The 27,414-nt window shown below is 38.9% G+C and overlaps 1 protein-coding gene across 4 annotated transcripts in view; it reads right to left on the bottom strand.

The window, feature by feature from the left end:
* Positions 1-7,055: 7,055 nt before the first annotated feature.
* Positions 7,056-27,414, bottom strand: part of MAEA (macrophage erythroblast attacher, E3 ubiquitin ligase) — a 47,684-nt gene continuing 27,325 nt past the window's right edge. For all 4 annotated transcript variants that reach the window (XM_054064938.1, XM_054064940.1, XM_054064939.1 and 1 more), the window contains 6 exons: positions 20,076-20,198; positions 17,423-17,499; positions 10,391-10,499; positions 8,853-8,986; positions 7,974-8,169; positions 7,056-7,347 (listed from right to left, as the gene is read on the bottom strand). In XM_054064938.1, coding sequence (XP_053920913.1) covers positions 7,252-7,347; positions 7,974-8,169; positions 8,853-8,986; positions 10,391-10,499; positions 17,423-17,499; positions 20,076-20,198 — 735 coding nt within the window. In that variant the 3' untranslated portion in view covers positions 7,056-7,251. The remainder of the gene's footprint in view (positions 7,348-7,973; positions 8,170-8,852; positions 8,987-10,390; positions 10,500-17,422; positions 17,500-20,075; positions 20,199-27,414) is intronic.

Genomic DNA, 27,414 nt, shown 5'->3' with positions numbered 1-27,414 from the left:
ATACCTTATCCTGAGCCATCTGGGCTGGGAATAGATTGCTGGTCCACTTGACCAATTCAGTGCTGCCTCTGCTCCAGCTTCAGTGTAAGAGATACGAACACAAGCAAACACGACTGTGTCCCAGCTTCCAGCAATGGAGCACCAGGCCCCTTTGCAGCCCTTGCTCCTCCATTGCGGTGGCAGCACCACTTCAGAGCTGCATTTCTCCACTGGCGGCTCAAAGGCCTCCACAATCAGTGTTTAACGAAGGCTTTTTCTTTCAAGTGAGATCCTAACTGACAGCTGAATGCACTCTAGTGCTAAAACAATCTCACTTATTTGTTAGTCCACTCCTCAAGGTTACCTGTCTGTCTTCCTGTGTAATATTCCAGCATCCTCTGGGCTGAGGCTATCTACTATTTTTGTCCCATCAGCACATTCCTGCTTATTGCGGAATATCAGCAATGGCCACTAGTATCAGCTCCACCACAGATCCCTGAGGAATTCCACTGTCACCCTGCCCTTCACGCTGCCTTTTATCCTATCTCCCTTAGCCAGATCCCCTTGTAATTTCTAATTCCCATCTTCTCCAGTTGTTAGCTAATGTCATCACATGTAACACTGCACTGTAGCTGGATTTTGTTTGAGAAGACTCCTCTTAACAGCAGCGGTCAGGAGGGTAGTATGGCATAATTATCCTCAGTAAACATCTCCCCTTCACGCTCACTTACAGCTGTCCTTCAGGTTGATTTTTTCACTCTCCTCTCCCCTTAAAAATCCATGACTATGGCAGAGGCTCTCGGTTCCCGTGATACCATCCCCAGGCTGGATAGCAGAACAGCTGCTTTCCATTAGATCTGAACAATTAACAATTCCAGGAGAGATCACTTGGTTTCTGTAACTTGTGCACACTTTCTTTAACTTCCATGTTGCTGAGTTATTTCAGGTTTTCCCAGTGTATCCCCCCACCCAGTAACGGTGAACATTGCTACCCTTACTACGAGCAAGGAGGTGCTGGGTGTAGTTCCGTTCCAGACTCCGTGTAGAGTCTGGATCTCTACCACACAGTACTTTCGTGTTATTTTTCTTTCTCTTACTTGCACTTTCAAAAACTTCTGCAGTTCTTTTAATCTCTCTGAAAGACAGCTGGCTGCTAGCATGTCTGAACTCTTCCCTAACACTAGTTTTTATTTTTAATAAGTCAAAACAAACAGCTTTTCTTGATAATCAGCCTTTTCTATTTCTTGTTGTTCTGCTATTTCCTATTGGTTTTGTTGTTGCGGCGCTAATCATCCTACAGTTGATTTCCTCTGGAATAGAATACAAGTCTCTGCTTATGTTAACACGGTCATTTTATGACACAGTCTGAAACCTGTTATTCAAAACTGTGAGCTTCTCAGTGAGATTAACTTGTCGCTAGCTAGCAACGATAGACTCATTTAATTTTTGAAATTAAGAACATCGTTAACAGAGCCTTAGGACATCAGTTCAAACTGAAATCAGGACTAGAGCCGATGAGGTTTTTTTCCTTAAGATGAGGTTTTTTTCCAAGGACTAGCTCAGATACATGTATAACATCTCACAAAAGCCATCTATAATGTAGAACTACTTTGTATGAGCTCTATAGCTATTGCATCAAAAATCCCCTTCAGCCCTCACATCCAACAATTATAAAGTCATAGAATGGTTTGGGTTGGAAGGGACCTTAAAGATCATTTAGTTCCAACCCCCTGCCACAGGCTGGGACACTTTCCACTAGGTGAGGTTGCTCAAAGCCTCATCCAACCTGGCCTTGAACACCCCCAGGGATGGGGCATCCATGACTTCTCTGGACAACCTGTGTCAGGGTGTCACCACTCTCATAGTCAAAAAATGCTTCTAAATATATATGATCTAAATCTCCTCTCTTTCAGCTCAAAACTGTTACCACTTCTCCTATCACTACATGCCCTGATAAAGAGTCCCTCCCCAGCTTTCTTGTAGGCCCCCATGAAGTACTGGAAGGCTGCCCTAAGGTCTCTGTGGAGCTTTCCCTTCTCTAGGTTGAGCAATCCCAACTCTCTCAGCCTTTCTTCATGGGAGAGGTGCTCTAGCTCTCTGATCATCTTTGTGGCCCTCCTCTGGATTTGCTTTAACAGATCCATATCCATGCTGAACACAGTACTCCAGGTGAGGTCTCACCAAAGCATAGTAGAGGGGTGGAATCACCTCATCCAACCTGCTGGTTACACTTCTTTTGATGCAGCCCAGGATACGGTTGGCTTTCTGTGCTCTACAGCTTCCTGCTCCTCTTGATGCCAATGAGTGCAAATTTTCTTCCCGTAACTATGTGCTCGAGAGACTTTATTCTACTTACAGAACCTGCCTGGCTACAAGAAGTAGAGACGTTAGCAAACGGATAACAGAAGATTCTGTTTTCCACCTCCACCCACCCTAGAGAAAGTTGAATTTCTGAACATTTCAAGAAAACTTCCTTAACACAGCCAATTCTTTAAGATAAATAAATAAATGAAAAGACTGCCTTTCAGGGTGGGTGGGAATTACCCAAACCGCAGAACCAACTGGGCACTGAATCTTCAGAGAAGCACCATGGCAAGGAAATCCTGTTCACTACCTCACATGCAGATGCCCCTCATCATCAAATAAAAACAAATAGTTACAGCGGCATCCAATGACCAGAAGAAACAATTTGCAGGTTTATCTGTTCAAGGATCAGATAAAGATCAGATTTGATCAATTGTCCTATTGGTCTGGGCTGGGGTTTGCTCGGTGCACTAATGCAGAAAGCACAGAGACGGGACAGCCCATTGTCACTAAAGCCTGGCTTTGCCTTTGAAGATGCAGGTTATTTGTACCAAAAGCCAGAAAATCACACCACAGGAAAATTACTGCTCAGGGCCAGGGAAACAGAACAGAACCAGCCCTTAGGGTGGAGCATGCTGGAGAACACAACCAAAAACTGTGGCCTAAGGAGTACAAAACCCAAATAAGGAAGCCCAAACGACCCAGCCTTCTACTGGGATAGTGTTAATTGTGCCATGGAGTTCAGGACATTGCAGGAAGAAACACCTTGCTGAGTAGAAACTGGTACCTCGTTATAGAACACGGCAAAACAGGATGGAAGAGATTTAAATACTCATTTTGTTACACAGTGACCTCTGCATTGTGCCAGAGGACACCTTGTACACCAGATCAGAGTACAGTCATGTGTCTCAAAGCATTCCCCAATAAAGTGCTTGGTGTGTCAATACGCTCTGCTCAGGCACCTGAAGCAGGAAAACAGAAAGCCAAATATTACTTTTTTTCTCCTGAACAGTGGTCTATTAAGGATGTTCAAGGGCTTCCTTTTGGCAGATTACCAGCTATACATAACTTTCTCATTCTTCTGCTCCCAGATCGTCTTTTTTTTTTTTTTTTTTTTTTTTTTTTTGTAAGAAGTAATCTTATTAATGAGTAGGAAAGGACTGGCTTTAAAAACTAAAAACAAACCCCTAACCATACCAGCTCATCAGTCTTTAAAGCTTCCTGCAAAATACTTTACCTGAAGATGCTACCAGCTTCACTACCTCCTACCAATAAAGTGGTGCAATCTCAGCATCCTGAACCCTTCTCAACCCCATAATGGGATACCTCAAGTTGAAGCAGGTATCAGAGGAACCCACAGCATTGTGAACAGTTACCAGCACAAACAGTTATTGGTACCTCCTTCTCCTTTCACAAGAAGTAGAATCTTCAGCATTTAGACTTCGGGTTTGGACCACGAGCAAGAGAAGAAAAGGTTAAGGCAATTGTCAGCCTCTGTGGAATCAGCCAAAGAAATCTGGCCCTGAGCACAGTTGGGACAAACTGTTGCCTTTGAACAGGAACTCCAAAATCCAGAACCTCCAATCTCATTTTGTTAAATTGCTTGGCAAGACTGAAAAAAACAGCACAGTACAGAATATCATTCATTTACAGCTCAGCCAGATCTTGAAAGGAGGATCACTTCACTAATCAACCTCTTTGATTTGTAAAGGATGCCTTTCATTGTACAAGCAGTAACTTGTACCCTTAAGGAAAGGATTGTCCTCTATCTTCCACTTCAATAGACTGAGGTGCATTTAGACGATGAAGGTTACCCATAAAAAAGACAGGGAATCTCATCTAACGTAGCTGATGGCTACTTTTTGATTGATATGAAACACAGGCGTCACTGGTAACACATAAGATGTACAATTGGCAGAAAAAAATTGGTTTCTGTAGAGCAGGTTCTGGCCACTTTGGTTGAAGTTTCGACATCTGGTTCCAGTCAGACTGCACAGCTGATTCCCCATCCTGTATTTTACAATCTTACTGGTATGCAAGATGTTGCTAGAATGGGACAGGTTTAACAAGATCTTCACCCAAAGCTTCAGCTGTTAAGGAAAGCCTTTATAACCTCACCCTGTCTCCACCAATGTTACACTGACCCTCCTTCCAAAGTCCTCTGCTCAGCAGACCCACAGGCAGGAACCAACGCAGGGAGAGAACAAGTATAAAAACTTCGTTTACAGGTGGCAAGTTTATACTTACCCTGAGTCATATACTGCTCTTGGTTTGACGTCTGAAGCCACCCGAGCTATCACCTGATACCTCTGCTGGATTCTGAGCTCAAGGTTGCAAAAAGCAGTCATGGAATACAAACCACAACTCCAAGCTGCGCTGAAGCAATCCATCCCTGACACCAATTTGGACCCTCATAAAGCTGAAAGACTTCTAAAGCCATCCCAGAGTAAGCTTGAGAGTGAAAACCAGCCTACGGGTGCAGGTAATCCTGCAGGAATCAGTCAGGAGGCCAAAGCCACCTGCATCGCACAGGTCTTGCTGCAGTCAAAACAGGTTGTTTGATCAAACAGGTTTTGGCAGTGAGCAATCACGGCTTACAAACAGCTAAAGCTCCTCTAGGGTCCTTCAAGAGCACCTTCTTTATAACACACCATCAGGGACTCCAAACTCGTAGCAGTACAGAGCCTTCTGAAATGACACCTCCCACAAACAGAGCCCCACTTGCTGGAAGACAGTGACTCTCCTCCCCCTCCCTTACCAAACTACTTTTTTTTTTGGTAGCGTGGATTCCTCCACCACTCTGCTTAGGCCATATAAAACAGAAAGGGCTGAAACGCCAGGAAACCACAGCTCTAACTGGTACTTCAAGAAGCAAAAGTAGCAATTTCCATGCCCTACAATTGTCATGCAGTTACCACAGATTTCCTCAGGGCTAATAGAAAAATCTACTCCTTCCTCCCCGCTTCAGCCTTTCATGCTTTTCTGGAAAGAAGAGAAAAGAGAGATTGCCGTTCTCAAAAGTTATCCTTGCCCTTCTGCTAGGATGCTGTGAATAGTCTGCCAAAGAAAAACAGACGCTCTTCCACTTCGGTTTTAGTAATGCTGCTCCCCAGGGTGATGTCCCCTCCCCTTCTGAGTTGATGATGCTTCAACTTTTACCCTCTAAAGAAGAGATCAGTTACTGCTTAACTGAAAGCCAATTACTCCAGTTACTAACGTAACTTCTCTCATTACCCACCTCCACCTCCTCTTTGCACGTTGCTTTTGGTTTAAGGAATCAAACCCATCAGTTCAGAAAATGCTGAGGTAAAAAGGCCCTCACAGGAGTAAGCGTAGGAACACTCGTCTCTGCCAAGCTGCCAGCTCGGTGGTGTTCCAGCTGTACCTGGTCAGAAGCATCAATAACATCCACTTACTGAAAATAGAACCTTTTAAAACACACCTCACTGGAAATGCTGCTGGATTTACAGTTTGGGAGCAGCCAACATATCAACTGATTGTATCTGTAAGCTCCAAGAGTTGAACATGAATAGAAGTTGTCCCCCCCCCCCAATTCCTGGTTAGCTTTCTTTAAAGCAATCAGTCATGCATCAAAACCTCAAACCGAGCATCTCCAACCAATTATTTTTAACAGAAAGTCTCTTGGAGATGAGGCAGTTTTCCAGGAAGTGACAGAAAAAAATTTGGCAGGATCATAGATTGGAGTGTACTGTTCAAATACAAAAAGCATAAATCAATGCTCTGATTGTTATGGTTGATGGTTGGGATGGGGGAGCAGAGGTTTCACTCCTTTAAGAAAGTTAATCTAACATTTGAAGACAAAGCAGCTTTCTAATGTTATATAATCAAGAAATGGAAAACAATTTTTATTAACATGTTTTACATTTACAATCTTTTATTAGCTAATCAACATCAACATGCAAAAATAAGCGCTAAATACAAACCTCTACAATATGGTTCTGTTTGAACTACAATGGTTTAATTCTTTCGAAAAGTCATAAGGATGTGGTCTGTAGTTGTTAAAATTGAACTATTAGTTTCAGTAATGAATACTATTTAGACCCTAAAATTATGTTATCATCCTGCAAGGCATCTTCAGAAACTTCGCCCAACACTTAAGAATACCAGCTCATTTTCATGTGAGTACATTCTCAAAGCAAGAAATAAGGCAGTAGCACTAATGATTTCATATTGAACCCTATGCACATAACTAATAACTTTAGAAGGACTTTAACACTATGGTAGACTGGAAAAAGAACATTTAAACAAGCATTGGATTTTGCCTGAAATGTTCTCAGTTCCTTTTGATACTTATGCAACCTCCTTAAAATATCTGGGTTTGGAAAAAGACTTCCTACTCCTTCAAGCCAGTCCCTAGCTGATCCTCCAGAGAAGCCAGTCTTGTGTCAAAGCCATCAATATCTTCCCATGGAAATAAGTTACACAATTCATGTTCAGCGTTGCTTCACGAGAGGATTGTAAAGAAGGCAAATAGGAGCTTAAAGGAGAACATATTGGTAGTATTGAAATATTTGATAACAAAAGGGTCTTGGACAATTGTGAAAAAGAGGGAAGAAAAATGGATTTAATTTCAAATCTGTTGTAACTTTTCCCCCAGTGCAAGTGTCCATCTTTAAGGAAAATCATCCTTTAGAAGATGAAAGTACTTTTGAGAAGAGTCCAATTTTTGACCTTATGTTACAAAACCTTAACAATCAAAATCTGTTTTTGTTTTTATTCAAGTACAAACTTAAGTCATAATTCCTCTCTCATTTTTTTTTTTTAAAGAGTGTTTATTGTTGCTCATTGATCTTTGGTCGCAAGAAACAATAATGCCACCGACAGGTCTGATCCCCAAGGTGGCAGGTTTTGCTTCTTTGCCACACTTTAAGGCCCCTGCCCTTGCAGGGTTTGCCAATATACACCGTGTCAAAACTCCAGCGGCACTTCATCAGGTGTTCTATGGACCTACATGATGTAGACTTTCTCAGCTTGTGAGAAGTTGAACACTTCTTTGGTTCTTGGGCAAATTACTTTGTCATCTTGACGAATAGAAAGCAGAGACTGAAAAAGAGTGAAATCAAAAGATAATATTCACAATAGCAACTCAAAGTTTTACTTCACTGGCTTGTAAATAAACTTTTTAAATAAGTAAAAAAAAAAAGATGTTAGAGGCAAAAATATCTTTGCCCACAAAAGTTAACTGTTCTACATTATCCCTCTCCAGCGGGAAATATAGAATCATAGAATAGTTTGGTTGAAAAAGACCTTTGAGATCATTGAGTTCAACCACACTTGTCCACTAATAAAGCAGATTCCCTCAGCACCTCATCAATCTGTCTTTTAAATACCCCCAGGGATGGTGACTCGACCACCTCCCTGGCAGCCTGTAATTTGCCAGCGCCTGAGAACCCTTCCAGTAATTTTTCCTGATATCTAAGATATTTCTCATGCCATTTGATTTCATGTTATAAGTTCATATATTGAGACATTAGCTTCTTTTAAAGGCTAATTTAATCACATAAATGTACAGTCCTTTAAGAAGGATTGTAAGAAACAACTTTTCTACTGTTAACACAGAAGATACTTCAGGCTTTCTAACAGAGTTCATAGTCTCTTATTTCGATACGGAAAGTTATCACAACCACTGTTGTGTTAGCCTTCAGTAAGACAATGATTTCAACACTTACATTGTATCCATAGACATATCCATTTGGTAACATCATCGGGGGATTGTTTTCATTCATTACATCCCCTGAAATCTTGCAGACTAGTCGGGAGTTGGCACAATGTGCCATAGGCAGAGGCTGAGCCAGCTTGTTCAGGGATTTACTACACACAGGGCAGTCTGGGTTTTTTGAGCTCCCATCCTCTTTATAACACTGTCTGTGAACAGTGTGTTAAGGAACATCCACCGCAGAATGCAAAAACAATCAGTTCGTGATGTACATTAGAAAAAAAGATAGTAAATGGCACAAATAGAGCCTGGGTTATAGAATGTACAGGAGCATTTAATCCTAAATTAAAGCATACATCTAAGAATCAAGCACTTGCTTTGTTTCAGGAGAACAAGAGTGAGTAACAAGTGTCTGGCACCCTCTGCAGGTGAAGTTTCTGATATAGAACACTTCAGTAGTACCCATCCTTCTTCAATAAGGCACAGCGTGCAGCAAATCCAACTAAGTTTCAAAAGATATATTTGAATATTTACATAAAACCACACAGGGCAGATCTATGTCAAATTGCCTTAAAAAAATAAAGATAATAATTAAAAAAATAATAAAAATCAATCTGAGCCAGCTCACTAACTTTTGCAGATATATTCACTGAATTAAGACACATGGAAAGACAGCCTAGTATGCAAACACAACACGGACTTCAATTTAAAATTCTGGGTTGGGCTTTTTTTTTTTGAAAACCATAATGCCATTTATTATAATCTCCCCTTAACTTAGAGACCTGTTCAAAAATACTCACGTGTTGCATTTCCTCTGAAAAGCATCCACAAAAAGAACCCCCACAATGCTTTTTTCCCCCCTCTCGATTGTAATATCTGCATTAAAGGATACGGTGTTTTTATAGCTGAAAGGCCTGCCTGGAGTGTTATAGTAAAAACAGAATTGTTTCCCAGCTGATGTAGTCTGTAGTTATCATATCTAAACTGTTGGATCAGCATTCTCCATCGAGCAGGGTCCAAGAGATCCTGTTAAAAAACAACACAACTATAAGTTGCTTTCGTCTAATTGTACCAGAGGAAAATTAAGGGGAGTGGTAAATTATGCCAAACTCAGACTGAATCCATCACAAAATGAACGCATATATGCTAATGCACAGTACGAGTGTACTTGCTTAGAAAGTATCTTTTAATACTACCTTACTAGGAATACGATTAAATCAAGTATTACTGAATATATTTTATGACAGCTGTTTTAAATGTCCAAACTTACTTTTTGTTAGACTTGTGCACATGAAGTTATAAAAACATAAGACCCTAGATCAAAGAAAATTTAGTTTTTATATCATGCACGCTAGCTGTGCAAGGATCCAAATTAAATGATTCTGCAGTAAGAGATCTATACAAATGATCATCCTTGCTCTACCAACAGCAATCTAACTGCAGATTCCAGTCCCACCCCTCTGAAAACTACCAAATGTTCTGATGAAGGGATGTAAAACCTCAGCTAAATAGCTAAGGATATTTCTTGCAGTTGCTTTTCCAGGATGCTGGTGTACCGAGGAAGCAGGTTCTACATCAAGTGTAGAATCCGAAATACCAGGATCCTTCCAGGATTAGCAAAGAAATTCACATTAATGTTGTGGGTTGTTGGTTTGGGGTTTTTTTGTTTGTTTTGTTGAACCACTGATGTCATCATCAATTGTTTAAAAGATATGTTTACACTGTCAGTGCCATGTATTAGATTGGCATTTCACAGGATTTTTGCCTTGTCTGCCAGCTCAACTCGTCCACCTTCTGCCTCCAAAGCCAAGTTAAAAAAGAAAGAAGAACCAGCGCACGACCATGGAACAAATTCAAAATCTGTAGAAACAGTAACAACCTATGAATTCTGCTTGATTCCAATTTAGATGTAGATATTACACCACTAATAACTACATTATTTGTATAATCCAAAAGCCCAAACACTTTAAGCATAAAAAATGCTGCTTTCAGATCATTCAGATCTGTTTGAGTTCTTCACCCCAACCACTGCAAGAATGGTAAATTGAGAAGTAGAGGGAAGAACTGATGCTAGTGTGTTAAGGCCACAGCCTAGTGCGTTGAACAAAACTAGTCCATTTTTGCTTCATACTTCCCCAGCTTTTCTCTCTTGTGCATCTGCATATCATGCTTCTAGTCCCACAGATCTTTAGAGGCTGAGTTGGCGGTGAGCCTAGCTCAGTGGGAATCTCTGTTACTATTAAGATCCAACCGCAACAACGCAAACACTACCTGGATTAACGTACAGGAGCAGCTATTAAAATTAAGGACTTTAGAAACTAAAATAAGAACATTTGATCTGCAAATGATCAATGCATTTTCTTGTAAGGAAAAAGAACTGCAAGGTGTATTTTATTATTCTGTACCACTGAATTCCAAACAGAAGGTTACCTTATAGGGGGAGATATGAGTGTCTGAAGGAAAGGCCAACATTCCCATCACTTGTCGAACCTCATCCAGCTGGCTGCCCTCAGCCTGACTGAAATGCTTCCTTGCGTGTCTGAAAAACAGAATTTCTACCTTTATTAGATAATCTAGTCTCTAAATCAAGTAAACATACATAATTACGTAAGATACCAGAGAAAAACTCTAGATTCTTCTCTTGGTATGTGACAATTCCAAAAGATGATGCACTTAAAAGGCTTTAAAAAAATACATCTCAAATCTGAATGCAAGAATAACTTAAAGCATTGTATTTTCTCAGAATCTAGAACTTCTAACTGTAGCATGAAGTCTTACTCTGCTTTCACCTAGAATGACAAATCCTTGATTATTAGAAGAAACATCTCTGCTATTGCAGCTCAATGTATCACACTTTCTCCTTTGGCATACACTCGCAATTGGTATAAATGCAGCCTGATAATCAGCTATTCCAAACTATTAGACTTCAAAGAATGTTCAAATACCCACCTTGTTTATACTGACAATTGAGAGTGTGTTTACCTCTGAATAACTAATTTTGTTTTGGTATAGGCTGAAAAGCAATATCACTTTCTGCGCAGACTACAAGAAATTTCAGGGTAATACAGAAGAAAACACCTTATTAAGAAGAAATTTTATTTGCCAAGGAAATAAAAAAAATAAGCAGAACTTCCGTACAAGTTTTTGTACTTGAACACATACTGATTATAAGGGACAGAAGACTGAAAACTTGGATATTTGAAAAAAAGTGATAGAATTAATACAAATGTAGTTAAAGCAAAAATGCACACTTTAGTATTAATTTCCTGAAATACTAAGAAACCAGAGAATTATTATCAGAATATAAAGATATTCAACTATTTCAAAACCCTGTATGGAAGCCTCCCCGTCTGTTCTTCCCAAGATCATAAATTCTCAAGTTGGTGTTCAAGTGTGCAGGAAAATCCTCAGCCTTTGAGCTGGATGATCAGTTTGACTTTTCTGCTGAAAGTTCCTGTTTTCAGGGGCGCATAGATGCTGCACAGCAGACAGAGTACAGAATCGATGCTGTACTGCATTTCTGGCATTGTTTAAGTGTAGAAATTTCTTCTCCATGCAGTATTTTCTCCATGGTTTGTATTATGAGGAAGATAGCAAGTAATCTCTGAATTACTCTGGTGTTTGCTCTTTAACTTCTAAAGAGTCTTTTTAAAATCTATTTAAAGTTAAATTACTTTTAGGAATATACAGTATTTTCCAATTGTTCATTTTATAGACTGAGTTTAAAAAAAAGAAAGATCGAGATAAGTATTTTTTTTTCCCCAGCTGTGTTCCACTCACTACACTTAGGTCATCAATACCATGAGAACAGTCTCTTTGGCAGTGTTTTAGTAGTCCTACTTCCTCTCCCACCCAAGCCAGGAAGTAATGGAAGTTATGCGGGACAGACTGTTTCCACCCAACTTCCTATTTTGGGTGAGCAATTCAGGAATGTAAATTGTTTCCCCAGGTGATTACTGTTATGAGAGCAGAAGTACAAAACCCCACAGCCTGACAGAAGAGACTGGGCAGCCAGGATGTACTGGGAGAAAGCTAAAATAATTGCTAGCGCAGAGCTTCAGATAAAAGCAATAGGTGTTTAAAAGAAAGCTTAGGCAAAGCAAAAAAGTCAGACCTATTAGTTTAGGTAAATCACTGTTTGTGCATGCATGAGAGAGAAGAGAAAAATATCATCTTGGAAGAACTGTGATGACTCTGTGCTCGTGTTCTATGATATTAAAACAGAAGTGGTCCTTCAGTTTTGTACCAGCATCAGTCATATCGTGGTCCTGCTCCCTGTTGGGCTGTGGCAATTTGCTCTTACAGACAGCATTTCAATAATAAAAGCGCCTCACTTATAGAAAGGCCCCGAGATGTGACAGGTAAATACTGTGACACTTACTGTATGTGTTCAAGAGCCACGAGAATTAATACTTTGTTTTGTGTACGTATGACATAATCACTATGTGTGTGTGAGCTGTTCACAAAAATCTTCAAATGGTTTGGGTTGGAAGGGACCTTAATCATCCAAATCCAACCCACCTGCCATAGGCAGGGACACATTCCACTGGATCAGATTGCTCAAAGCCCCCATCCACCCTTCAACACCTCCAGGGAGGGGGCAGCCTCGACTTCTCTGGGCAACTTGCTCCAGTGCCTCTCCACCCTCACAATAAAAAAAAAATCTTCCCAATATCTAATCTAAATTTCCTCTCTTTCAGCTTAAATCTGCCACCCCTCATTCTGTCACTGCACTCCCTAACAGAGAGTCCCTCCCCAGCTTTCCTGTAGGCCCCCCTTAAGTACTGGGAGGCTTCAAAGGAGAAGTGCTTAGCAGTCCAACAGTACCATCATCTGCAAAGTACTGAACACGTTTGAATGTGGTGGGCATTTCTGGCTCAGCTAGAAGCAATCAGGTTTTCTGAAGTGACTCTCCCTTCTGTGTCCCTTAAGAAAACAAGTTAGCTTTCCCACAAAGCCTCCTAGTGTCTGAACTTCATCTTCCAAGTGCCAACACAGAGAATAAAAATAAAGGAAGGTACCTTCTGGAAGAGAAACAAGTACATTAACTTAGACCACTCTGAAGTCTTTTTTAGATTGGGAAGCAAGAAACAGCACTGTGAGAACTCATGGATGCAGGACATTCAACTAACACCCTATCTGCCCCCATGACGTTACTAACCCCTTCCCTTTGCATTCCGCTATTTCCATCTCTTAGCGCATGTGTGCTCTTGGAGGCATAGATGAGCCTTACAACGCTTATTTACACTGTTTTTACTACCAGCAGCATGAGTCAGTGCAGCTTGAGCAGAGGGCTAAGGTTATTTTAAAGAGTTTTTTTAAATCATGACCAATGGACCATCACCAAAACCACCCACTAAATTCTTGTGACAGATCAAAGTAATAGGCAGAAAATTTTGGTTTTCAAATCCCCAAATGATTCTGCAAACTCTGTAGAGGCACAGTCCCTTTTTTTGTTTGAAATAGCTGTTCCTCTAGCCCAGGCAGGTACAGCAGACATATTGCGCTTGGCAAATCGAGGAATAAAAGAATATTTATGAAGAGCTGAAGACTTACAATTTACTGCTTAATACAGGTACATTAAGTTGTTAAAAATATATCAGCTATATAGTGCATACAGAACCATAGAATCACCAGGTTGGAAAAGACCTCTTGGATCATCGAGTCCAACCATTTCTATCTGCCACTAAACCATGTCCCTTTGCACCTCATATACCTGCCTTTTAAATACCCCCAGGAATGGTGATCCAACCATCTCCCTGGGCAGCTGTTCCAGTGCCCAATGACCCCTTCTGTGAAAAATTTTTTTCTGATGTCCACTCTGAGCCTCCCCTGGCACAGCTTGAGGCCATTCCCCCTTGTCCTGTCCCCTGTCACTTGGGAGAAGAGCCCAGCTCCCTCCTCTCTACAACCTCCTTTCAGGCAGTTGTAGAGAGCAATAAGGTCTCCCCCTCAGCCTCCACTTCTCCAGCCTAAACAACCCCAGCTCTCTCAGCCGCTCCTCGTATGAGTATGTCTGCACATGCCTAAATTCAAGAATGAACATACTCATTAGGAATTAGCAATAACTGAACACAAACACAATGTTACAAGGAAAAGATTTGCTCTTTCTGCTCAGTCTTTCTGACTGATGTCTGAATGCTTTTATCTCAGAGACCATCAGTACTACTAGCAAAGTTATACTCACATTGCTCAGCAGTTTTATTATTTTTATGTACCTGTTCAACCCCACCCTAAAAACAAAGGGACAAACTGTTAATTCACCCTTGTAAGAAAGAAGTTTACTCAAATGAATAGACTGTGGTCACTTTCCCCTGTCTGTCATCAGCTATTTTTATTCACTCTTGCCTTTTATATCCCAAAACAAAGTGCACAGGGTGTCTTGTTAAGCTTTTAGTTAAGAAGTCTGTGTATCTCTAGCATCCCTGAAGAGCAACGTAGCAGAAGGCTGTCAGATTTCCCAGAATGAAATCAGTGAGAGACCCAAAAGTATGAAATTAGTGTCATCAGTCATTCATTGTTACTGGAATAGGTATCAGCTTTAGAAAAAAACCAAAAAAAAAAAAAACCAAACTGAAGAGCTACAGATACTTGTCAAAAATCTTTGTGATGAACTTTCACTTAAAGATTCACTCTTTGTATCCAACAATCAGCTTTTGTACTTTCTTAAAACTTGCCCCTCCAAGACTGTTGATAAGGAAGGAAGGTCAGTTTGTAATCATATTCTAAAAAGCTACAGAAATTCAAACACTTACTTAAAAAGATGTATAATTTTAACCTAAAAGCAATATGTCACTTTAGAGGTTCTCAGCAGGCAGTAAGCAAAGCTTTCAAACTTATTTAAACACCAGCTGCGTTTCAGCAAAATGTCAGTTCTCTGAGTTCCACTCATACAGGAAACTACTTGGTAAACAGCCTCTTTCTCTGCTTCCTAATGGATGCCTGACCTATTTATTGCACCAGGGACACAATACTGAAAGAATTCTGCTACAGGCACTTAACAGAAGCAAGCTAATAAAAACACAAGTTGCAATGCTTTGCTAGAAACAATGAGATTTATGCTACACCTTCCCAAAATATATTCCCTGATTCAGGGTATATGAGTATGAAATGGGGAAGATTAACATTTTTAGGCTACATTGTTTAAGTAAAGCATTGAGATGCTGAACTTGGAACGTATAAAGTTATTAAAACCCACCCTGTTAAAAAGGAGTGAATTAAGATCTAGGAGGACTTCTGCAGCTCCTTTTCATTTTACAGTAAGTTAAAGCAGCATTGTTATGACTGGCAAGTTATAATTGCTGGGTAAAACATATATATATCAGCCCTGAATTTCAATAGGTACATGGAATGCACATGCTTCACCCCTAAAAACATTCAATATGGATGCTGGTTTGCAATGTAGATAGGAGCTGTAAGTTTTAAACCAGAGTGACTATGACAGCACAAATTATTCCATGCCAAGAGCACTGAGTCCTCTTAAAGGTTGACAGCTTGCAAATTTTACTAGTTCTGATGTGGAAAAGGGATCAGAGGGAAACAAATATCCAGCAACAACATTAAATACAGAATGACCTTATCTACTTTATCCCAGTTCTCTGTCTGTCTTCTTATTTCAGCTCTATGCCTGCCTTCTGGCTTCCAATCTATATAAGGAAACTACAGCTCAAAGAAAATAGTTTTTAGAGCATGGACTACTCATTGTGAAGATGGATGACTGCACATTTGGCAAAGAAGCAAACTTAGCAGAGAATAAAGCTAAAGGCACAAAGGCACAGTATTCGTTTGATATAAAGAACACCATGGGCTTCAGAAGACAGATAATGTAGTTGTCTTTCATCCTGTTCATAAGTATCTGACAATTGGCTAGGATTTGAGAACTCTGTCAAAGGGGCAAGTGCACATATCAAAGCTAGTATATAGGAGGGGGTTTGTTTGTTTATTTTTTAAATTAACAACTCTAGAATTAGCTGGGGTTTATCAGATTGCACATTTGCATTGGCTGGGATCAAAACAACAATTATATGGGTGCAAGTAGGACAATGCAGGAATGATACATCACCTCAAAGCAAGCATTTGAATGAAATTAGAAATAACAACTGCAGATAACTTTTCTTGAATTGAATGGGTGGGAAAGACAATAAAGGGAAAGGTAGTGCAAGTATGTGGAGAGGCCAGTCTAATACTAACACGGCCCCCAAAATTACTCTCCTGAAGTTTTAAGGTTAAGTAGTTGGCCCTGCAGAAGAGCTTCTGTACCCGAAAGTAGGGAATGTGTTAAAAAGCTTTCGATGTGTCTTATGTTATGACACTTCATATCTTTTCTATAGCTCTGTACTCCACAAAGCAGCTTTGCCACAAACACAAGCCTTTTCAATTTCTGAAGTGCTTTTTAAGTTTTTAAAGGCAGTAAGAGTTGCAACTTGCTTAACATAAGACTTCTCAGAAATGTGAGGTAGCAATAGCGTTACCAGAATTTATCAGCAAAGCTTCAAGTCTGACCATGAACCTAGTCATCTCTCCCCAGGTTTAAATACTCTCACAAAAAGTACCTGCTCCATACTTTATGGTGCTGGCAAGATCACTGCTTATCAAGATTATCAACATATTCTATAGCCCAGTATAAAAAATCCACTTATTTCAACAGATCTGGTTTCCTGCGTTATCCTGGAACGTTACTCCAACACCTTGAATCAGGATCATTAACTCAAAAGTATAAATTGCTTCGTTTGATGATGTTAAAAGTATTGCCAGAAAGAGTGTCTTGTAGTTGAAGTCAGGTCTGACTCCGGTTCAAAGGAGGTGAAAAGGGATATTGAGTTGGTTTCTTCATTTGGGCCCTGGAGAAAGGTGTCGGGGTAACAGAATAATATCGTTATTCTCGCATACACGACAAGATAGAAGTCCAAATTATCCATTCAATACAAAATGCAAACTTGGCCTAAAAGCATAACTTATAGAACAAGTTCAATGAAGATGGTAAAATAGAACTCAGTCAAAATTGAAAAGTTCAGCTCTGGATGGGCATTCCATTAACCTTTCAGCAGTTTTTGCTATTAAACCTGCAATGAGTTCCTATGAGGAGCTAGCTGTACCTCTTGAACATTATAATTAAAGGAAAGGATATCCATTCCGTGGTATACCACCAGAAAATACAATTGCTTTATAACACAGATTAATTGTCTAAGCATTGATTTTGAAAGTACAACAACGCAGAGTCTGAGCAACAATGTTAAATTTTCAAACAGGGGCATTCATGGGATGACATCTTTAAATGCCTTAAAAAAAAAAACCCCAAAAATCAAATCAATCTCAGCTTAAATTCAAAGGCTGATCATAACAACAGCAAGATCCTTTACAGCAGCAGGGCTTCTAGGTGTTGCAGTAACAGTCACATGTTTCTAATGAAGCTTAATACCATCCTGCTAAGAAAATTGTTTGACAAGCATCTTAATTTCATACCTCACAGCATCCAGTCTCTTGTTCTGTCGAATAAGTTCAATGAACTCCTGAATCCTTAGGCTGAACTCCAGACAGCTCTGAGGTGAAAGACAAGATAGGGTCTTAGATGGTGGCAAAACTGCACTGCACAGCGTGTTAAGTACTATGTATGCGCAACAAAAAAGAAAAGTGTTAATAACATGCAACCTTGTTTGCTTGCTTTTAGGCATTCATGCAAAACAAGTTGAAATGCTGACTTTTGGGACAAGACATCAGCACAGAATTCCCTAAAAGCAAACAAAAACCTTAACCTCTCGCCTCCTTCAAAGCTTCAGTATTTAGCATAGATGAACTTTTTCCTAACGACTGAAAGCACTGTTACCTGAGATGCAAGTGAAAGTAACAGGCAGAGTCTGTATGGTTTTGACAATTTCAAGTAGTTGATTCAACAGAAGTTTGGGGCTATGTGATAATTTAGACAAGAGAGGTCTACCCAGAAGACTGCAAAGAAGAAACCAGTCTTTGAATAACACTTTGAAAATCCCCAATATTAACAAAAACCAGCACAGAGTTTAAGTTCCTGCAATCCCCTCCCTCCCTTTCTTCAAACTTCTATTCCACTCTTGTCAAACATCTAAAAGCCATGCTGGAAACAAGTTTCAAACAAGAAAACCAAGTGGCATTTACCTGTTTTTGGAAAAAGGTAAAATTTGAAGCCTAATGAAGTTGACAGTGTCCCTTTAAATCAAATTCCATCACCAGTTCACAAAATCTATAAAAAAACTTCGAATATGTGGAATTAAAAAGAAAAAGATTCTCCCCCCCACAAAAAAAGAACAAGTCACTATGCTTCTTCATAGGGACACAGTCAACTGCTCTATTAGCTTATGAAAACAATGAAAACCCCAAGTCCTCTCTATCTTGAAAAGAACGATTCCTTGAGTTACCCTGCATCATTTGGCAAATGTTTTTTTCCTTCTCACATGCTTCTACTGAATAGTTGCCTTTTGTTTATTGTCCATCAGCACAGCAATATCAAAATTCCTCAGGGACTTCAGTAGGAATTTGGCCAACTCCAAATTTTCATCAGTGAATGGTCTGGAGTGACTGATGCACACACAGCAACTTCTTATTTTGAGAATTGAAATGCAACCCATTGGAACATAAAAATGTATATTTTAACGTATGGCAAAATGCATCAAGCTTACAGAACAGAAAATAATTTATTTTCCAACTATGCATTTTTCTGTACTCAAGCCCATGTTTATAGCAGAGAATAAAAACTTCTTCTCTACTTGAAATTTTTGAATGGGACAATTTTAAAATATGTCACTATTCAAATCCACACACTTCCCTCATTTACAAGTTTAGCTAAGTTTATTTCTACAAAAAAAAAAAAAAAGATCAAGATTTTAATTATTAATGATAGTAAATCCTAGGGCTTAGTATTTTGTTAAAATGTTTCAACGGCAAAATACCTACATCCCAAACCAATCTTTGGAGTTAGTGTTTTGTTCTTATGAATCTTCAAGTAAGCTGCAAGCCAGTGGCTCTACGGGTTCTGCAGACAAAGGTAACTAAAAGAGTCCTCAACAATCGGATGATGCGCATATTTCAACGTTGTATACCTTCAAACAATCCCACAGCAGCCATTCACAAGAGTTCAGTTACCTCACATCTGTAAACGTCACAGGACTGTGTGCTCCCCTAGGTCAACACCGTTTAAATTTTAGATGAGGCTTGCATTAAGGTGGTGGCTGGGATTTTAGAACATTAACACTGATGAGTAGCTAAGCAACCAGAAACAGAAGAAGTGTTTATCTGTGTTTCAAAAGGCAGCATAGTGATTTTGATTACTCTTCTTTCAACTCTGATCTCTCACAGCCTTAGCTTTGGTTTTTGTTTAAAAAAAAAAATAAAGTAGGGCGTGCAGAAATAGATTTTTGTACATTTTTGAGGGAGGCAGGGATTTTGGTTAATATCAGTTAAAAGCAGATTTCTGCAAGCCCTATAAAAGATTACAGCGTGTTTTTAAATGCAGGATTTAAGAGACAAGGAACAAGTATACAGCATGTTCAGGTCATGGTGTTCAATGCCCAGACAAAGACTTACTGTGTTTATTACTTGATTAGACTCAGCTTTTATTTTTGGGAAGAAAAAAAAAAAGGATTTCAACAGTAGTTTCTCACAGAAAGTTAGTTCCTTACTCGAGTTTTATTTTCTTATGAACACAACTTCAAAATTTGCATGACATTTCCCTTAGTGTTAAGCCTGAGGACATAGGTTTATCAGGTAACCTCACTCCTAAGATAATTCACTTTACATATGAAGGTGTAACCTCAGCAGGATGCAGAGAGTCATAAATTTAAGTTCACATGCATCAATACATAACGTACTTTTGCATTTACACATACGTAAATCACACTAACCAACTTACTATTATTTTATTTAAGCATTGTTTGCTGAGACACACTTGCATTCAAAGATGATCTATCACTCAGTTTAAGGTTTGGCATTTGCATGAGCTAGTTGAGCTCCAACTACCTACAGCTTGTTAAAAGAAGAGTTATTTTACTTACTGCCCTCATTCACGACCTATAATTTAAATCAAACTGTCCAAATGAAATATCCAAGTAGTATTTAAGCAAAATATGAACACATTACGTTTTCATACCTTCATTTTTCTGAGCCTGGATTTGTTATCATGACACCAAGCCAAGCAAGTCATAGTCTCTTGTCTTTCCAATGACTCTTCCACTTCTTTAGCAGTCAAAAACATCTCAATATTTACCAAGTCCTTCAAAAATAAAAAGGAAAGCAAGACTCTTTAAACTGTACTGATACTTTACACAGCAATCCACTCTTAAACAGAACTGTAATAGACAAACAGAAGACTTTGTTCCAGACACTTCTGTTTTTTACGACAGTACTTTACAAGATGACATTACAGTATATTTTGAAGACTGCATTTCCATGCACTGTGATATTCTGATAGTGAGATAGTGACAATATTTTTCTGAGCCTACTTACACAACAGAACTAGAAAAAAAGAAAGAGTACGGATTAAACCTAGGAGCTTAAAACAGAAAATCACCAGATGCCATTATCCCTTCAATGCAGTTCACACTTCCAGGAGTACTTGATTTCCTCAAAGCTTGGCCTTCTCAGTCAACTGGACTGTAACAGTGGCATAACATTTGCTAAAGTGACCAAGAACTACAAAAAACAGGATAGTCTAAATGTGCTTCACCTAGCTATCTATAACTACCGGGTTTTAAGGAAAGTCCTACAATGGTCTGAAATCTCCAGTATATTTTCTCTCCAGTCCTACAACTGCTTACAGTAGTTCTGTTTACAGCATCCCACACCCAGGTGATAAAACAAAATTACTATATTAAAAACAGTTAGGCAACTAGTGGGCCACAAGATTCCTCGAGTGCTTATCACAAGCAGATGATTTTGAAGACAAAACCAGCGATCTCTTATCAAATATTCTCAAGTGGAAGAGAGAACTGCATTGTTCCCCTGAGCGTGATAAGTTGACCACATAAAAATCTGTTGTCCATATAACTCCTCTGTGTAAGTAATGTGACATATAATGCAACCGCATTCATTACGTTGCTTGTGTATTTTCCCTCATAGCTGCTGAATAGAAAGATGATTCAATTTGAGTTAAAAATCGTAACATTTCCATACATCTCCTCAAGCTTATTTGAGTTATGCGTCCTCTTAATGAACAGCATTTGTTTTTATACCAAATTAAACCAAAAGCATTTTCTTTTACATTAAAAAAAGGACTAGATGTGCGAGGCGAATTACAAATCAGTGGTTTCATCTCATTTGCTAGCTTTTTATAGTTTAAGCTTCATCACAAAAAAAAATATTTTTCAAATAAGCATAAGGGCAGCATTTTAAGTCAATGAGCTGACGAGAGAATCCCAACTGCATTTATCAATCAGATTGTAGCATAGCAACCCCCAACTATGAGCAAAAAGATCATAGTTGCTGCTGAAGCAAACAACTCAAATAAAAAGAATATTCCTACATTCCTTTTGCAAATTTAAAATAAAAAGGTTCTATTTGATACAGAAATGTTAATTAGATTCACAGTTGCCAAAAGAAGTCACAGCTTGGCAGTCCTTTCTATTAAATAGACAGTATGTATCCAGAAAACGGAGAAGAACATTTTTAATTAAAAGAGTTTCTTTCAGAACTAACAGTCACATTTAAATTGCACCAATAAATAGGATTTTCTCCTCTGCTGACTAGACAAAGTTAGGGAACAATATATAAAAAAAGCATTCAGAAATCCATTTGCAGGGGAAAAAAATAGCTTTTGCATGTGGTTTAGCAGTTAGAATTCTTAAATGTGCAGATTGATAAAAAAATCCTAAGATACAGTTAGGCAATAAATCTTAAAAAATCCAGACATTCTCATGTCACCCAAGTTATTTTAATCTGGTCATGCTTTCCTGTCTTCCTTTTTTTGTACCTACTCTGGATGCTTCTCCACAGAGTATTTCAGTAGCCAGGACTAACGAAATAGAACAATGAAGAAATAATCAGAGGATTATTTGGCTGTATCAAAACCAGCTCGGCTCTTCTTCATATGCCAGTACTGGAGAACTACTTGTTGGCTACATGTTGTATGGAAAGAAACAGGTTCCTGGTGTCCACAGTAGTAAGTGTTTCATGTCCCAGTCAGAAATTCCCCATTAAGAACACAATCCTGAAGAGTTTCCTGAAGGTATTCAGCAATTTAGTTGCACAGGCTGTAGACCACACAGAAACACCGTCCTACAGTTCCCAAAACAGCATTAAGATTTAATATGCTGTTACGAAGAGCCTCACTTCTGTAATTTGTTTACATATAAAATTGAGTGAATGTAAATATGCAGTTTCAGAGAAATGTCACCACTGGTTTTGCAGGTGGAGTAAAAGCTGAAGCAAGAAATCCATTGCTGCACGTTCCCCCTCCAACTGACACAAGCATTCACATCATGGCAAACACTTTGTGACTTGCATAGAAATGAAAGAGCAATTCTAAAGTTTAATTATGATGTTTTGTAACACTGTATAGTCTTTCTTCATTTCACAATTTCAGTTTTCACATTGTAAAAGTGATGGCAATACTTTACTTCCAGCACTGCAGAAGGACAGGAGAACCCTGCGCTGCACACATATTATTTCAGTATTGTTATTAAATTGCAACTCTTCACGTAGACTTTACAGCCTCCTGTGTATCACCACGAAAATTTTACCAGAATTACCTTGCCTTAACTTGCTTACAAATGCAGAATAAGGAACAAAGACTGATTAACATCAAACTTGCATTTAGTTAGGCTTCAACAACTATAATGAAAAACATTTTCAAATGGTTGAAGGAGAACTCTGCCTGTAAGTATTACTGACAATTACCTAAACACTAAAGAGGGGGAACACAGCATAAGCATTTTTGTTCCTTCTAGTACAAGCAAGGAAGCACCACCTGGATTTCACCACTTCTGCCGAAAAAAAACCCCTACTGGACTAAACTGAACCAATCTTCCTTCCTGTTCAAGTCACTGACGAGGTATAAGGGGTAACTATTTAAACACTGGATGCACCTCATAATAGAAGGACTATTTAATTCCATTACGACTGTTCAAATTTTAGAGGAAAACATTTGTTAAGAGAAAACTGCACAATCAGGGCTGAAGACACTTAAGTGAATTTAGAGAGACTTATTTAAACAAAGACATCTATCCATCACCCTGTGGCTCTGCCTGATTTACATATATATAGCTTTTAAAATAGCACGGCTGCTTTTTAAGCTCCAAGTGCCTCCAGGGAGGGAGGTTACCAAGCCTATGATTCTGCACAGAACTTCCATTATTAAGATATAAAATACTATGAGGAATGAGGACTCCTTTATGACGATTATTACTAAATACATACCCTGGCCAACATGAGCTATACTCCCACATGGCAGTTCCATTTTCTGAGATGGGTTCTTAGTAAGAACATCCCCAGCACGTATATGCATGTCCCCTCCTTTGAATGGTTTCTGGACTCTCTGGTCAGCGTGAGCAGAAGTTGACAGGCAGAGAATTTCCAGGGGATCTAACCCTTTGCCAGGTTTCTCTCCTCAGCAGTGTCCTTTGTCCAGGGGACTCCAGCACATGCCCTCACTGGAGGGAAAGGCTGCAGCAAACTCCTTACTTATGTATCAAAAGGTCAGCGCTGGAAAGACCTGCTGCAGGTTTTCTGCTCAGAGAAGGCAATTCAGAATACAGCTTAGATCAGCTACAGGACAAACCCGAGCAAGCCAGGGTATGTGAATTTGAAGTCATGAAATAACTGCTTTGTAGTGAAAAATCATCACTACTTTAAGTACTGGTTTCAGGCATCAAAACTAAGAGGAAAATGAAGATAGGCTCCTGAATTTCATGAATTCACATAGTTGTGCTACAGAAGGGAAGAAAAGCGATTCCCCAAAATACAGTGAAGGTTATATGAAGAATAATACTTACGAAATAATGAGAAGATACATATAAAAGTACTAGGATTATTTGGTTTTAACTGATGAGACATTTTTCCTTCACAGAAATTTGAAGTTAAACACATCTATGTCTTACAAAGCTGTGAACTAAGCAAGAGTCTGGCAACCATATATTGAAACATGGACTACCTTTAAGTTTAAACAAAGTTTGCAACTTCAAGGTCCTGTACAGTTAAGATAATTCAGTAGTTAAGCAGAAGAAAAAAAAAAAAAAGCAGCAGTAGTTCCACATACTTACAGAAATTAGGTAAATAAAAAGAAAAAGCAGACTCTTGCTAAAAATAATGAATGTCTAACTGGTTTGCCTTTCTTTGTTGGGAGGATTTGGGCAACTACTCGTAACATGCTTAAGTATTTGCTCAGAATTCTTTATTCCAAAAGACCTCAATCAAACTTTATTTGCTCCACTAGAAACTAGCCACATCTCAGCAAAGTAAGATATCAAAGCTGGACAACAGAAACCCCACCCAAGAGTTCTGTTTTAGTCACACACTAGAAGGGACCTCTCCAAAAATGGCAATTTAAGAGTGGGATGCCTTCAGAAAGCTGACTTTCTACTTAGACATCAGGATGCACGTTGAAGCCTTCATCCAACTCTTAAGTGAAAGATCTTCACATTGTAACTATACCTCAAGCAAAACCAAAATTTTTTGGTTAAATTACAACCATTCATTAGTTTCACAGCCATAACTAAAGGACAGCAACATGCAGATTAGTATGAGAGGTAGAGTTTCTGTTTCACAGCAGGTAAACATCACTACAAATTGCTTTTAAAAAGTTAGTAATGATTTTGTTTCTAATATGTAAGCCAGTGTTTTGATATGTCCATTCCCAAATACAAACCCCAAACTCTCCAATATACAGTTCCATACCTAGATGTGTGGCTCTATAAACTCACCAAGAAAACTGCTCATATATTTCAGCACCAGATACAACAAAACACCAACTTTGCCTTTGATCTTACGTAAAAAATGGCTTACAAAGAAAAGCAGCATCATTTCCCTAGTAGCTATATAGCTTTTGCCATATTTAATTTATATTTTCAGATTTGGAGCAGTCAGGTCAATAGTATTCCTCTCCATCTGCCTCCACTCTGCACATGAAGCACTTTTATTTTATGACATCTCCAGCCACAAATCTGGAAAGCTGTCAGAAGGAATGCACAATGAAATCTCTTATAAGTCACATGAACTTTTATGTATTAAAAGAAAATACAGAATATTTCACACATGATGTGAATCTTTAACAAGGCTCAAAAATCAAACAGAAGCAAGTACTAAAACAAGAAACACTTGATATTTTCAAATCCCTCATGAGCTATCCTCAAAACAAGATGATTCATCTAAACGGAAGACTCAGGCTTATGACAAGATTAAAAAAAAAAAAGATTTGATTCAGGTGGAAAAAGGTAGCATTCTGGAGAAAAATAAGCCTCCTTGGTGGAACAGAACAACAGTCAGGAAATAGGTTATTTGTTGTATAAAATAGATGATTCATAATATCATAAGATACTGTTTATTTTTTAAAACACAAATTGTTTATTTTTACTTGCTTACCAGAATCACTACGAAGCTGAAAATAGGCCAGTATGCCTCAAGCTATCAGTGACTTGCTGCCAAGAGAACATACCAGTGACAGTTTTAATAAGATTGATGATCTATACCTATTACATGCATAAGAGCACCGCCTTCGTATTAAAAACAGCTTTGCTGATGCACTTCAGCATTCAGTAACACAGTGAGAATTCATTTAAACTACTTGTATATGAAATACAATAAACACTTACTTAGACCACTCTAAAACAACTTTAAAAAAAGCTGCGTGAAGCTTTCAATGACTACTCACGTACTGAGCTACATACCCTAACTTACAACCTAATGTAATTTAGTTCTATAGAGCTGAAATAGAAGTGCAATAATGAATAGCTACAAAGAAAGAGGTCAAATTAGTTTTCTATAGTAATATATTTATCTATATAAATTTCCCCTGTGATGAACACACATCATCTAGATGCCATAGTTATCGTTATACATCTTGGGAAGAACGCCAACACGTTCTACAACGTAGGCAACAGGACCATTTGTGGAAGAAGAGGTTAGAGTACTTTTGCAGTGCAGAAAAGGTGAAAAACATGCCAATTGGTAGGAGCAGGAGGACTAGAACATACCACAGGAAAACTGCCTACTTGGAAACATGTACGGAAAATAAAAAAGGGGTGCAAATGAAAAACAGGACAAGGCAATAGGTTTTGATCGCTATAGTAACTTGAAGAGACACCTTTCCCCCTTGCGGTCAATTCCTCTACCTTATACAAGGGGAGGAGTAAAAGGTTGCTGGTTGCAAGAAAGATCCTTCAGAGCAAATAAAGAGTATGCACAGAGACTGAAGAGAAACAAATTAAGAAAACAATGGCATCCGTGGTGACAACACAGCAACATCCCAGTTACTGAAGAACAGTTAAAAGGAGGCACAAATTAACATTAAGAGGCCTCCTTACTCTCTGCTCATAAAGTATTGTTGTCTGGAGTTCATTAAGCTACTATTAAGCATTCTAATGCTACACACATTAAAAAGATTACAGAGAAAAACAGTAATTGATGGAATGTCCTACTCAAAAGCCAGCTGCAAAGCTAGTTCTTAGGAAAAAGCACAGATAGACAGCCAAACCACAGATTCATCAACCGCAGAGCCAAGAAGGTTTTGTCTACAAGGTAAACACAGTATCCCATGCTGTACACAGTCCAACTTTCATGTGAGACCATCTTCCATGACCTCTGTATAGCACTGACCCTTTAATTTTATTTGGATATTTTTTAAAGATTCCTGTAACGCACATCGACAGAACATTCTTCTGACAGATAATGTCTTTATCAGACAACAGGAAACGTTGGTACTTCTGGCAACTGGTTCTAATGATTAAATCATGTTCTAAACCTTGTGTCTGATTCCAAACTTGAATTTTTCTGACTTCCGATTCTGTGTTCTGTTTCCTCCCAAAGACTTTCTGGACCAGATTATGAATTTCCTTGGTATACGGTTTTTGCTTTCATACCTAACAAAAGCATCCACCCCCTCAAGTTTTCCCGTCCCTTTCTCTCTCCAATTTTTCCAACAGCTTTCCTAAACTGGACATGTTCTGGTATTGACAGTCCCTGAGCCAAATGAAGAGTAATGTTCCACCTGCCTACTTTTGTTTATGCACATAAGCCATTTTGGTAAAGACCTACAGTTGCTGCTAGTGCTTAGGCTGGTTATTAACAAGCTGTTTTCCCAATGCATCCTCTACTCCTGCCTCAGCAATTTTTGTAGCTCAGCAAATGGCTGCACCTTATCCAGCAGTACATTTTACCATGCTAAATACAGTAATAAATGACTACGCTAGAGTAGTGCGACAAAGCCTCTACAGCTTAAGATGCATCATTGGGCAGAAAAAAAAAGTCTCTGGTCTCAGCTCTACCATGGTCATTTTCTG

Source organism: Cuculus canorus, chromosome 4, assembly GCF_017976375.1.
Source record: "Cuculus canorus isolate bCucCan1 chromosome 4, bCucCan1.pri, whole genome shotgun sequence".
Classification (NCBI taxonomy): Eukaryota; Metazoa; Chordata; class Aves; order Cuculiformes; family Cuculidae; genus Cuculus; species Cuculus canorus.
This window is presented reverse-complemented; position numbering and strand designations above follow the sequence as displayed.